General features: G+C 47.8%; 1 protein-coding gene across 5 annotated transcripts in view; it reads right to left on the reverse strand.

Annotated features, from left to right (window-relative positions):
* smtnb (smoothelin b) overlaps positions 1 to 14705 on the reverse strand; it is a 46967-nt gene that overhangs the window by 16725 nt on the left and 15537 nt on the right. For all 5 annotated transcript variants that reach the window (XM_056418160.1, XM_056418157.1, XM_056418158.1 and 2 more), the window contains exons 5-7: positions 13775 to 13854; positions 7792 to 7888; positions 735 to 1420 (exon numbers count right to left, since the gene is read on the reverse strand). In XM_056418160.1, the coding sequence (XP_056274135.1) occupies positions 735 to 1420; positions 7792 to 7888; positions 13775 to 13854 (863 nt within the window). The remainder of the gene's footprint in view (positions 1 to 734; positions 1421 to 7791; positions 7889 to 13774; positions 13855 to 14705) is intronic.

A 14705-nucleotide genomic window follows, 5' to 3' on the forward strand; every position in this document is an offset into this window, starting at 1 on the left:
GCTGAGGAGAGACAGAACCTCCGCTCCGTAACGCTGCCTGTTGCTCTCTGACAGCAGGTGAGGATGACCCGCGGCTGAGGCGAAGCAGAGACACTCAGGTGTTTGTTTATGTCGCCAAGTAACGAAAGCTAAACAGCACAGCTCAGCCTGCTGTGTTTATGGATGCCGATGGGACCTGGATGTCACTGAAGAATGGGGTGTCGGGGTTTCTCGTCGGGGATGATGAAAGAGAAAGAAAGGGGAGAGCTTGGCCGGCTTGTGCACGTGGCTTCGTGGCTCAACACCTCACTCTAGTGGTGCAGTTACGACACAGTTACAATGACCCTTACCAGAGACACGTCTCAGTTCCGACTGAAGGGATGAACCCCACTCTGACAAGATGTAGAGGATCCCCTCGTGTGGCGTTTTGACAACAGTGGTGGAGAAAGCCGTCTTACAGATGTGTTCAGCGTCTCTTTGTCCAACTGAAGTAAGTGTAGCCTCCATGTCACGGGCACACATGTATGCTGTTTAATTTAAATTTCAGTTGGACTTTAAAGGTGTTTTGTTTGGTTGAGACACCGTCGCTGTGAAATCGTGATCATTTTCAGGTTCATCAAACCAGTCAAATGACCCCTCCTTCCCTGTAGCTGCATTTTCTGCTCCCTTTAAATCAGTTATATGTATATATATATATATATATTTCAGGACTCAACGACAACAGCCATTCACGGTGCAAAGACTTTGCCCTCTACCTGTTGTTTCTGCAAGTCGTCTTTTCCCTTGGCGCTGCCGTTCAGGAGGCCATATGCAGGACCTCTCCTGGATAACACAGCCCCATCAGGCTGCTCCTGGTCAATGATGTGGTCCTGGTTGGACTGACCGTTGGTGGCTGGACCTGATCTTCTGCTGTCAGTTTCCGAATCTGTGCTGGAAGTCGAACCACTTGTGGCTACCTCCACCTCCTCCACTGGACCCCTTTCCTCAGAGGACATACTTACACTCTGGTCAGATGTGCCCGAGTCAGTCCGTTTCCGTGGCAAAAGACCAATGCTGTCTGAAGCCCCAGAGCCCAAACGGGGTCTAGCCCCGGAGTCTGAGACATCTGAGCCCAGTCTCTGTCTGACGCTTTGCTCTGATGCCCCAGAGTCTAGGCGACCACGCTGCAAGGGACTCTGGCTCCTGTCTGAAGCTCCAGAGTCCAGCCGAGCTCTGTAGGCCGAGCCCAGACTCTTCTCTGAGGCCACAGAATCCAGATTGGACCTAGAAAGCACAGATGTCCCACTGCGGTCTGAAGCCCAGGAGTCGGACCTTTGGCGATGAGACGGATCCATGTCAGGCTCTGTGGTCACAGCCTCTCTCTGAGGCTGGATCAGCAGAGGTCCAGGGCTATCGTCCTTCACCATGTCATCAAGAACCAACACCATGCCTGAGTTGGAACCTGCAACAAAAAAAAAAAAAAGAGAAATATAAGGGATGAATGCCTTTCTGTGTCGTGGCTTTCCTGATTTTGGAACATCCTGATTCTCATATTACTTTTATTCATTCTCAGATCGGTCGTAAACCAGAGTGAAGAGGGTGTTACTGTATGTGAGAAAAGGACGGAGTAGGTGGTGAAGTTTGAGATTAAAGTGATAGAAATGAAATACTTCTGCGGGCATGGGGGCCCCCTATGAGAGGCCCGGCTAGGAAACATCACTTGGGATCAGAAGAGGCACGTGGAGACAGGCGGCCTCGGTGTGTTGGTGCGCGATGTTTTTTGTTGTTTTCGTTTTAAATACTGTTTTCTGCTGTGATTCCCAGAGCTCTTTCACCAGAGAAGAGCTCATGAACATCAGGGGAACAACTCCAGCGGATTTATTTCCAACGTTTTTAACTTCTGTGGAGTTACTGGACATTTTTGTAAAAGGTGTGCTCACCTTCGCCCACGCGGTGAAACGCCGGCGGAGAGGGAAACGCTCAGGGCGCTTGTACGGCTACGGAAACGGGGATCTCGTACAGCGCTGCCGGGCATATTTCTCTCCAACGTCCGCTCACTGTGCAACAAACTGGACGAACTCCAGCTGCTGGTGGGGAGAGACAGAGACTTCTCCTCATCCTCCGCCCTGTGTTTCACGGAATCATGGCTTAGTGGATCGATACCAGATTCTGCGCTCCAGCTCGCTGGCTTCCAGCTGTTCCGAGCGGACCGGGTCACAGAGCTCTCCGGAAAAGCAAAGGGTGGAGGAATCTGCTTTTACCTCAACAACGGCTGGTGCAACGACGTAACGGTGATCCTACAGCACTGTTCGCGGACCTGGAATCTTTATCATTCACTGCAAACCCTTCTACTCCCCACGTGAGTTCGCTTCATTCATCCTGGCGGAGTTTACATGCCGCAGGGAAACGTGCACGAGGCACAGCGGACCCTCGCCGAACAGATACGGTGTGTGGAGCGGACCTTCCCGGACTCTTTAGTTATTGTACTCGGGGATTTTAACAAAGGAAACCTCAGCCACGAACTCCCTAAATATAGACAGTTAATAAAATGCCCTACTAGAGAGAAGAGCATTCTGGACCACTGCTACACAACAATCAGCAGGGCCTATCACGCCGTCCCTCGAGCTGCACTGGGAAACTCTGACCACGTCATGGTTCATCTGATTCCCTCATACAGGCAGAGACTAAAGCTCTGCAAACCTGTGGTGAGGAAGTTCAAGAAGTGGACCAGTGAGGCTCTGGAGGATCTACGGGCGTGCTTGGACTGTACTGACTGGGATGTCTTCAGGACTGCTACCAACAGCCTGGATGAGTACACAGAGGCTGTAACTTCCTACATCAGCTTCTGTGAGGACAGCTGTATTCCATCCAGCTCCAGGGTGAGTTATAACAACGACAAACCCTGGTTCACAGCGGAGCTCAGGAAGCTAAGACTGCAGAAGGACCAGGCATTCAGGAGTGGGGACAAGGACCTGTACACAGAGTCCAAATACAGGTTTAGCAAGGCGGTGAGAGATGCTAAACGTCTGTACTCTGAGAAACTGCAACAGCAGCTCTCAGCAAACGACTCTGCTTCTGTCTGGAGAGGGCTCAGGCAGATCACCAACTACAAGCCCAAATCACCCCACTCCATGAACAATGTGCTTCTGGCAGGCGAGGTAAATGAGTTCTACTGCCGCTTTGAAAGACAATGGAGCAGTCCTGAGACCATCCCCCACAGCCCCATCAACAAGCCACAGACCATCAGCCCACCCTCCCCAGCCCATCAGGGGCTCACACCTCTGGAGCACCCTCCATCAACTCAGCGACGCCTCGTCATCCTGGAGAGACGTCAATAGGCTGTTCAAAAAGCAGAACCCCGCAGCAGCGGGCCCGGACTCCGTCTCCCCTCCACCCTGAAGCACTGTGCTGACCAGCTGTCTCCGTGTTCACCGACATCTTCAACACCTCCCTGGAGACATGCCACGTTCCAGCCTGCTTCAAGGCCTCCACCATCATCCCGTCCCCAAAAACCCAAGATCACAGGACTCAATGACTACAGGCCCATCGCCTGACCTCTGTGGTCATGAAGTCCTTTGAACGCTTGGTCCTGTCACACCTCAAGACCATCACCGACCCACTCCTGGACCCCTGCAGTTCGCCACAGAGCCAACAGGTCTGTAGACGATGCAGTCAACATGGCCCTTCACTACATCCTCCAGCATCTGGACTCCCAGGAACCTACGCCAGGATCCTGTTTGTGGACTTCAGCTCTGCTTTCAATACAATCATCCCGTCCCTGCTGCAGGACAAGCTCTCCCAGCTGCACATGCCCGACTCCACCTGCAGGTGGATCACAGACTTCCTGACCGACAGGAAGCAGCACGTGAGGCTGGGGAAACACGTCTCAGGCTCCCGGACCACCAGGTTCCCCCCAAGGCTGTGTTCTCTCCCTCTGCTGTTCTCCCTGTACACCAACAGCTGCACCTCCAGTCACCAGTCCGTCAAGCTCCTAAAGTTCGGATGACACCACCCTCATTGGGCTCATCTCTGGTGGGGCGAGACCGCCTACAGGTGGGAGACTGACCACCTGGTGACCTGGTGCAGCCAGAACAACCTGGAGCTCAACGCTCTAAAGACAGTGGAGATGGTTGTGGATTTCAGGAGGAATGCAGCCCCACCCGCCCTCTCATCCTGTGTGACTCCCGACGCTGTGGAGTCCTACCGCTTCCTGGGCTCCATCATCACCCAGGACCTCAAGTGGGAGCTGAACATCGGCTCCATCACCAAGAAGGCCCAGCAGAGGATGTTCTTCCTGAGGCAGCTGAGGAAATTCAACCTGCCAGGGAGAATGATGGTACAATTCTACACGGCCATCGTTGAGTCCATCATCTGCTCCTCCATCACCGTCTGGCACCCTGCAGCCACAGCCAAAGACAAGCGCAGGCTGCAGAGCATCATCCGCTCGGCCGAGAGGGTTATCGGTTGCAATCTGCCTTCCTCCAGGTCCTGTTCACTTCCAGGTCACTGAAGCGGGCCAGAAAGATTGTCGCTGACCCTCCCACCCTGGACACTCCTGTTCGAGTCCCTCCCTCGGGAGGAGGCTGCGTCCATCAGGACAAAGACCACCCGCCACACCAAAGTTTTTCCGTCGGCAGTCGGGCTCATCAATGGAACCCGGACTGACTGACTGTCACCCCCAGGACTACCACCTCTTCTTCCTCCTTCTTCCCGCTCCTTCCTCTTCCTCCTCCTCCCTCCTCCTTCTTCTTCCCTCCTCCACACACGTCACTTTAACATGCACTTTAACTAAAACACACCACTTGAAGCACACACCCAAACACTTCACATTATTTGTTGTCTTTCTGTCGTGTTGATTGTTGTTTGTTTGTCATGTCCAAATGTTGCACCTTCCACCAAAAAAAAATTCCTCGTTTGTTTGTGAAAACATTCCTGGCAATAAAACTGTTTCTGATTCTGATTCTGAGGGGATGGAGGCATTTCCTCCAGATTGGCCTCAGTTCCTGAGCAAGATTTTTGAGATAGTCTTGGTGGATGTGCGTAAAAGAAAAGGAGGGGTTACAACTCAAGAGAGGGAGCATGTGGCTTAACCATAGGCAGTAAGCAAGTACAAGGAGTCAAAGAGGAAGTACCACAGATAAGGAAAACAGAGAAAACCAACAGTGTGTTAGAATCCCACATCCCATGTACACACCGAGGCTTGAACACATGTTGTGTGACCTGTGTTTGTCCCGACTCTGCAACCAAATTGGGTTCAGCAAGTAAGCATGCCTGTCATTTGCAAACCAAATCAAAGAGTCGAAACCAGCAGCTGCGGTAATCTCTTTCCACTCACCGACAAGACGGGGTCGAGGCTTCATTTAAATCTTTATTGCGTAACACATCCCCCAAAAAAAGATCCTCCCTCAATTGTGCACAAACAATCTATAGCTGAAGAACAAGTTGCTGATTAAACGGACCAGATGATTATGTAATAAGGTCTGCATAGAAGACGTGATTATGAGACACAATTGGGAAAATAAACGGCTGCCATTCTCAAATATGACCCTCTGAATGGTCGACTAAACCTCAGTGTGTTTATCTAATGATAATTACTGTTCTACTGAAGTGAAAGCCAAAGCTCACTGCTTCTTCTACAAACTCTCACGTTACTGGTCCATGTTTTTGCCATCGCGAAGCTGCCATGTTCATTGTGTAGTGATTTCTGGGGAAATCCCGCCGCTGATACTGCTGCTGCTGGGTAATGAGAGGCTCGCGTTTGGCTCTCAAATAGCTACAAAAGCAGCCCGTGCTGGAGCACTCAGCTCGTCGATACATAGAGCACAAAGGACCAACTACGGCTTTCCTTTGTCCTTCCTGTTTGTCATTTGTGAACGAGTCAACAGTAACACAGGTTATTTGACTCCGACTCGCCTGCCGATGACCTGGGTTGAACCTCATCCCACCTCTGCTTTGACGCAACATGTAGAAAAGGTTTCTTTAGTAAATATACCGTGACTACATTAAATAATTGACTCAGATTCTATTTGACCAACATATTTTGAGGTCATATGCCAGTAATACCCAACTCCTTTAGGCTTGTGACCCTTTTCAGTGAAGCAACGCCTACTCTTGACCATTTATTACAAGTTGCAAACGTCTGCATACGAGCTGTGAGCAGTTCAAGGACCGTTATGTTTGCGGATCACACTGCTTCATTTGATTCACTTGTTACAGCCTCAAAGTAAAATTCTCCAGGTTTTTCAATGAAAAATTAAAATCTTTGAGAAATTGCAAGTGTAGTCTTCTTTTTTCTATTCCTTTGACCACCTTGGTGGCTCCTGACTGGGAACGTCGGGATACTCTTCTGTGGTTTAGCAGCGACTGGTGAGGTGCCACAGTTGCAGATCAAGTTCTTGTATGAAAACACATGCACACTAGTGGCTGGTGTTGCCACATATTCAGAACTTCAAGTTCTTCACAGCCTTTTTGTGTTAAACTTAAAGTCGACACACAACACATTCCACTGAGCTTCTCTGCCAACATTTAATTTCCTTAATCAGTCTTACAAGTTTCAGTCTGCACTCGAATGCAGTACGGCTGGACACATGGGAATTGAGAAAAGGTGTGTAAATAGAAGCTTTTTTTCTGAGAGGTAGAGGCATTTGTGCTGCGTTCAAAGACCAAAAAGAACCCACCACTGACTTTCCAAGCTAATCTTTTATTTTCCGCCACATTCCCACTGCTGAAAAGACAACCGCCTCTTCAAGAACCACCGTCCCACCCTGGCTACACCGTCCTTTCCCGACCATAAACGTCAGTGTCTTTGTTGATGGGTGTCCACGCCTTCCTCCTTTGCTTCTCGATGGTGGTCTTTATTTTGTTCACCCTAACTTCACCCTGGTTTAAATTGAGAGGTAGGGATAAATCGTGAACAGTAGGGAGTTTCTCCGCCAAGTGAACTCGGCCATAGTTCTGTTCTGGTATCAGCTTTATTTAGCAGAGGTGTGGCTGTTGGGCTTCCCTCTGTTGCTTCCCATAACCTCACCACCACCACTTGGACTATGAGAGGGACACTGGGAGCTAAGTTCAGGCCACACAGAACGACATTATTATAGCTATCCGCCAAAGAGCCAAGTTTAGGTTAGCCAGGCCTCAAAAACACTTTCATCTCCAGCAAATGATGATCAGTGTCCAATTTGGTTTTCTGTATGAAGGGCATTGTCCAACTAATAGTTAGTCCTGATGCATTTATACTGGGTAAGCTCTGGGTAGGTTTATAACAACATTTATGACTTGTATGACCAGTAATGCCTTTTCATCGTTTTACAAGTCATTCATCGTCAGCTCTGTGCCTGCAAAGTTTCAAGGGTTCAAGTGAACGGAGCACTTTCATCCCCTCCTGAAGGCTTGCATTCATACTACTTTATTAATGCTTGGACTAACAGAGTGGTTAATGAAACTGAGACTTCACACTTAAGAGCCATTGTCATGAAGCCTCTGGCTGGGAGTGACTCTAAAAGGTTAATAAAGTCAGATGAAGGAGCCTGAACTAATATGACCTCCTGACCGCCACCTCAGGAGAAAGGCTCCTTCAGTCGGCTATTTTAACAGGCAGTGAAGAGGAAATTGCATCAAGGCGGATGTGTGCAGCCACGTAAACGCTACAGAGGTGGTCAGAGTTGGCTTCCAGTTATAAGTTCTTACTTAAACTTGACCTTTGGTTCAAAGTTTACAGCACATAAAACATGTTTTGCTCCACGATTTCACAACGTGTGGCATGGCTAAACGGGACCCAGCTGTGTATCGGCGTGCAGACGACACGCAGTGTGTTCCTGAGCGAGTGTTCCTCACCTATTCTCTGCGCCTCTCTGCTTTGTTGCGTCTGCTGGCCGCACGACTCCCGGATCGGAGACCTGATACGCTCACCGTGACTCTCCCGCTCTGTATCCTGTAAAAGAAAAGAAAAAACACATGCTATGAGCATTTCAATAAAGCTCCAGACGTGCGCGCTCTTTCATGTCGTCAGGCTTTTATTGGGGAGAAACCGCCAACCCATTCCTCTGATCAAAACCAGTGTAAACATCATCGCTAGGATCATCTGTTTTGAGGTCAGCTGGTGAGCACAGCAGTATTTGGTTGGAGGTTGAGGTTAAATGCGACAGCCACGAAGAGCAACATGCTTAGCCAGCTGGAAAAGTAAAGATCCGTTTTGTTTTCCATTGTATACGTCTGAGAGAGAGAGACGCCCCGAGAGCCTAAAGAGCCAACATATACAGCCAATGTATATTTCTGCTTTACAGCCCGACTCGACAAGCTCTCATTCCTTCAAGATGACCTGCAACCGGACTGCAGCACAACATCAACTCTTTCACAACGCGCTGGCCCCAACCTCCACTGGTAGAGGAAAGTCACAGCAGGGGGGAGAAGCAGGAGTATTTTGGCATATGGAGAAGAAACCAGGGGTGTGGACGGAACGGGGGGGCGTTGGGCCTCTAGTGCCTGACTTTGAACTACTCCACAGGAGAATCAGCTGCACAAATAACACACACACACACACACACACACACACACACACACACACACACACACACACACACACACACACACACACACACACACACACACACACACACACACACACACACACACACACACACACACACACACACACACACACACACACACACACACTTTTAAAAAGGGGGGCTCTTGCCTGCGGTGCTTCAGGTGGTATGCGTCATTCTGTAGCTCATTTGAAATGATGCAATATATTACGGCACATCTCCTTAAAGGTGTTGGACAAGCGGCATCTGGTTTAGGAACGGTCTTACAACAGCTTGGGTGGATCCTAAAAAAACATGCAGGATGTGACCGTACATACTGAAAATATAATTTCAGATTTACAGCCTACAATTACTTCAAAAAGCTTCTGAAAACACACTCGCAAGCTCTCAAGCAAAGCAAAGGAAGGCCACACAATCGCTAGCCAGAATCAGTTGTCCATGTGTAATCCGGGTTATTCTGCACGAGAGAAAAAAAACCTGTTAATCAATGCAGTGTGTGATCACAGAGAGACCGAACACAAAGAGTCTCAAACACAAGCGAGAGGCAGAGGTGAGAAAGGACTCCAGGCGTCGACCGTGACCTTCCTCACCAGGAGAAGATTACAGGGCGGAGCGGCCTTCGCCGAAGAGGTCATGCAATGAGACGCAGCACAGATGCAATTTGTGAAGTTATGTAGACTAAATTGTTCAGGAGAGCATTTGAGAGAGAAAAGGCCAGAACATTTAAAGACTACATGTGACATCACAGCAGTGTAAACCTCCGTCATTTTTTTTCCCACGCCGTCCACTTTTTCCATATGGAGCAAAACAAAAAAAGGCTGCACAAATTCTGGGCCAATAAATGTTGCTCACAGACGGAGAATTTAGAGGAAAGCTTATTTAATGAGTCCTTACAGTGTCTGATGAGTTTGAAAGACAAAAAAAAACACAAGACGTGGAGGCACTCCAGCGTAATAATGCCAGAGGTCACTCACAAAGGGCACTCTCCTTCTGAGTGGAGTCACAGGGGCAGAGACTGGTTTTTGAGCCATAAACACAATTAGAGGACACGTCTGTCCTCACCAGCCCCTCCTCTTCCTCTCCTGCTTCTACCAGCAGTCAGACAGACAGCCATCATTTCACAGCTCCTACTAAACCACAGGGAACATATTTCTCACAGACAGTGAGGCAGAGGGGAAAAAAAGAAGGGAGGACGATAAAGTGGAACTGGAGACGCAGACCTGCTGCCAGCCACCGTGCTGTCGTCAGCGGCTTTCCTCCAACAGCGAAGACCTGACGGAGCGGAACCAACAACATGCCTCTCCGAACCGCTCATCCCATGTGGCCTCGGGAGCCTGCTTGCTCTGGACAATATTTGCGAAAGCTCAAAGTCGTAAACACACAATCAACTGGCCCCTACTGTGAACCCCTGAGCCGCACAGAAGAGAAGAACAACGGGGCCGAGCTGAGGCGCACGCCTCGGTCACCGACTCGGAGCCAGAAGATCAGCTACAGGTTACCGGGCTGCGGTTCAATGCTCCACTTCCACATGGAAGTTAAATCCATCAGCACACGGGCGAGGGTCGGCCTTCAGAGGGTCTTCCACGGCTCCACATGGACGACAGGAGAAGCCCGGCGGCTCTTTTCCATGACCGCAGCCTGAGGAGCCACACACTCGGCTTCCCTCCAGCTACTGAAATACAGGAGCTGGAGGGAAGTAGCAATCATCTCAGTGACACACACACACACACACACACACACACATCTCAGTAGCACACACACACACACATCTCAGTAGCACACACACACACACATGCACACAAACCTGAGAAACACACACATCTCACACACACATCTCAAAAACACACACATCTCGCACACACACACACATCTCAGTAGCACACACACACGCACACACACCTCAGAAACACACACATCTCACACACACACATCTCAAAAACACACACATCTCACGTACACACACACACACACACTGCAGTGAAGGGAAACCACACACAAAAACCTGTGCCCTCAGCCTCATTCCTTCCTGCACATCATCACAATCACATGCCAATCCAAACTTACTTTTTAATCTTTTCAAAATGGATTTACTTTTTCCTCTGAAGCACAACTCATCTCCAAAGTCTGCCAACCCCTCTCTAATGCAAACATTATAGGCCCGCTTTAAGACCGTTACAAACTACTGTTTCCTCAGGTATTCTCTTGCAACATGTTTATGATGAGATCAGAAAGCAAACACAACTCTGTCTGGAGCTGCGGCCCCGCCCCCCCGACGGCCGACCTGAGCTCCCAACACACCTCGGCAGCATGCAAAGCTGAAGATATCCAACAGGATCAACTGACTAAAACACATTTAAATTGTTTATACACTACCGTTCAAAAGTTTGGGGTCACCCAGACAATTTTGTGTCTTCCATGAAAACTCACACATTTATTTATCAAATGAATTGAACATTTCATTGAACATATAGTCAAGACATTGACAAGGTTAGAAATAATGATTAATATTTGAAGTATTAATTTTGTTCTCCAAACTTCAAGCTCAAAGGAAGGCCAGTTGTATAGCTATTTCACCAGCATAACTGTTTTCAGCTGTGCTAACATAATTGCACAAGGGTTTTCTAATCAGACATTATTCTTCGAAGGCGATTAGCAAACACAACGTACCATTAGAACACTGGAGTGATAGTTGATGGAAATGGGCCTCTATACACCTATGGAGATATTTCATTAGAAACCAGACACTTCCACCTAGAATAGTCATTTACCACATTAACAATGTATAATGTGTATTTTTGATTAATTTAATGTTATCTTTATTGAAAAAACAGTGCTTTTCTTTGAAAAATAAAGACATTTCTAAGTGACCCCAAACTTTTGAACGGTAGTGTATATATATATATATATATATTCAAGATTTGTCGTGAAACTTAAATTTGTATCAAGTTATGTTGCTGTGTTAATTTAACAATCCTGTCAATGACCCAGTGTCATCTCATTTTTAAATCAGAGTTAAAGTTTCAACTTCCGTGAACAAAAACAATCTAACTCAGGAATTAAGCATGACACAAACCTGAAAGGTAAACAGAGGCAAGTACGTCCCATTCTTCAGTCACACAGAAACAAGCACAGATTGAAGAGGAAATAAAGTTTGAATGGGATTTAGAGCATAAAAAAAGATAAAGAGCCAGAGAGGAGCATCGGATCTGTGACAGCGGGAAAATAATCTGAAAGACTTGTACCTTCTCTTCCCCGACCGCCTGCCTCTCCCTCTCAGCAGTAAACCTCTTTGAGTCAGGACGTGCGCTATTCTGTCGCTCAACTCACTCAGCCACATCGTGTACACACACACCACCACCACCAACACTACCACACACACACACATAAGACTAACAAGCCACTCCCATGACTTCCTCTCCCTCCCATTCTGTCGCCAAAGGGATCTGACCCCCCCCCCCCACACACACACACACATCTCAGTCACACCGACACACACACACTAAAGTGTTACTTGGTTGACCCACACATTCACTTTTTAAAAGTTGTGACCAATAATTCTTCCGACTGTTGCAATAGGAGAGGAGATAGTTTACCTCATTTAAATGATTCAATATTTTGCAGTGTTTCATTCTGGACATTTTTTTAGGGGCTACATTTATATATATATATATATATTATTATACACGTTAGGTTGTTTTTATAAGCTGTTGCAGTGTGGTTTCTCATAAAAAGGAAACGTGTCCTTGCGTGGCATTAAAACACATGATCATATAATACAGTCATTACCTTCTAGTGGTACATTGATCCACTAATTAGGCATAAACACCATATATTTTCCCTCACAAGATGCTGTTACTCTGAGCTGGTGTTTGTTTCAAGCTGCTGGCAGTGTACACGTATTTTGCATATTGTGTGTGTGTGTTTGGCTGCGGCCTATCTATGACGTCCAGCTGCCGCGGGACAATCGCACGCAGCTCAAAGAGATCCGCTGCTATGATGTGAGTGGAAGGAGCCCTGCTGCTGCTGGTTCATGTTGTTTTTGGCCACATCCCCATTCCAGCGTACACTGGGCTGCTGAGGCACAGCTGGTGGGCCGCCTGTCTGTCCGGAACCAGCCCCGCCCTCTCTCTTCGTCATCCAGCCCAACCCACACACCCCCCTCGATCCATTAGACCAACTAGAGCTCACAACTACGCGGCCATACAGCTCCGCTATCTTACAGGAAGTGAGGTAAAAAGACCAGAATGTTAGAGCATCCTGTGACGCCAGCATGCTGCCATTCACACACACACACACACACACACACACACACACACACACACACTTATTGATTGCATCAGGTGTTCGTCCACCAATCAAAACGCTTGAGTTACAGCAACAAATAACTTTCCTCTGCAGAAATCCTCCCCTGGAAACGGAGCATTCATCAAAGAACTGTGATCAAACACAGCGGATGAGATAACATCTGGCTCCTCGCAGACTCGAGCGGTTAAGCCTCATGTCTTCTCGTCATGTTGGCTTCAGCAACCATCACCTTGATAACATTGATGACAAAGATAACTGTTGAGTTCAACTCTGAGGAAACAATCCCTTATCGTCCACTAGAGGGCTGAGAGAGACGTCTGAGTTTTAGAAAGTAATTCAGAAACATGACATGTTGGGCCTCAAATGTAATAAAACCATTACACGATTGGATTACTTTTTGTCTCCCTCACTCGAAAATTTGAATTTCAGTATGTTATCGTCTAACAGAGTTAAACGCTGTGAAGATAGATGTGTGCCAGATGACAGAGTCTGGGAAACGGTCCATGTCAAAAACGATCCAGTGCCGTCTCTAAACACCAGGCTCAACGTAAATTCTGTCTTTCTCCTCATACTTAGCAAAATCTGACTGAGGATGTAAAAAACAAAAGCACATTCTTTGCTCCATGGCAGCCAAAGCATTTGTTTCTGTGTTTGTGTGTGTGTGTGCGCCTGTGTACGTGTGTGTGTGCGTGCAGCCACATTCATGACAGTGTGTGACTCCAGCCACAATTCCTGTTGTTTGTTGCGTTTGCTGCATTCTTCATTGTGGCAGCAGAGAACCCTCAGCGGTCGCCGTTGTCATGCAAACAAGCTCAGCGACCACAAATGAGTCTGAGCTCGGTTCATTTTTGCAAATGGAAGCTGACAGGAGTGAGTATTTGATTAGAGACAGCTACCCATCAGCTGTTATGTTCAGACTCTTATCAGGATCAGAAACATGGCTCCATTAACTCTTCTGGACTCACCTCAGTTCCCATGCTGCTTTGGGGCTCCACACTCTCGGGCTCAAGGCAGCAACCCGGAGCTTTACCTCGCTCCACAGTCCCTAAAAACACAGTACAATCAAGAGAATAAAGTAGATGACTCATTGTCCCATCTGATGTCAACTCTAAGCATTTCCAAAAAAGTAGGAGAAGAGAAAACACAGATCAGTCACAAGCGGAGGTGTGCTGACACGGCCTCGTCGTGTTTTAGGGACAAGGGCCTCGCGGAACCCAGACAGCGCTAAGGAATGACAGGAATCCACCATCTGATCGAGCATCATAGGTAGATCGGCCACAGTAACTATGGCGACCACAGACGGCCCGCTATCTCTCGCACTGTACTCATGCATTTACATTCCAGAAGCAGACTACGACATCACGAGTACCCCTTAAGGACTGATAGATGTGCGTTTCTGACTACCAGCACACGATTGTGGACCTTTAAATTCTTTCCAGCACCTTCTTCAGTCTCGTCAGTGAACACAGCAACCACATGCATCCCCCGGAAATGTGTGGCTACAATCACACAGCTTGTTTCATCGACTCAGGGACAAGACTAGAGCTGCAACTAACAATTATTTTAATGAACGATTAATTTGTTGATAATTTTTTCCATAAATCGGATTAAAAAAAGGAAAGGATTATTTTTAACTTCAAACCCTTAATTCAAAAAAAGAACTGACAACGCTTTACTCGCCCGACTATTTGTGGTTTATTCGCGTCGTTTGCTTTGGGGAGGGGGCGTGGCTTATCTCTGTTGCTTTGCTCAGTGCAAACGGTTATCTTTTCCGCCATCCACCACGGAAGAATTAACCACTATTTCTGCTTTATAGTTGTTGAGGACATCCCATAAACGTCGGAACATCTAACGCCCTCCTGTTTGGGTTCATAACATCACCCGTAGGCTCACACA

This window comes from Pseudoliparis swirei, chromosome 7, assembly GCF_029220125.1.
Source record: "Pseudoliparis swirei isolate HS2019 ecotype Mariana Trench chromosome 7, NWPU_hadal_v1, whole genome shotgun sequence".
Taxonomy (NCBI): Eukaryota; Metazoa; Chordata; class Actinopteri; order Perciformes; family Liparidae; genus Pseudoliparis; species Pseudoliparis swirei.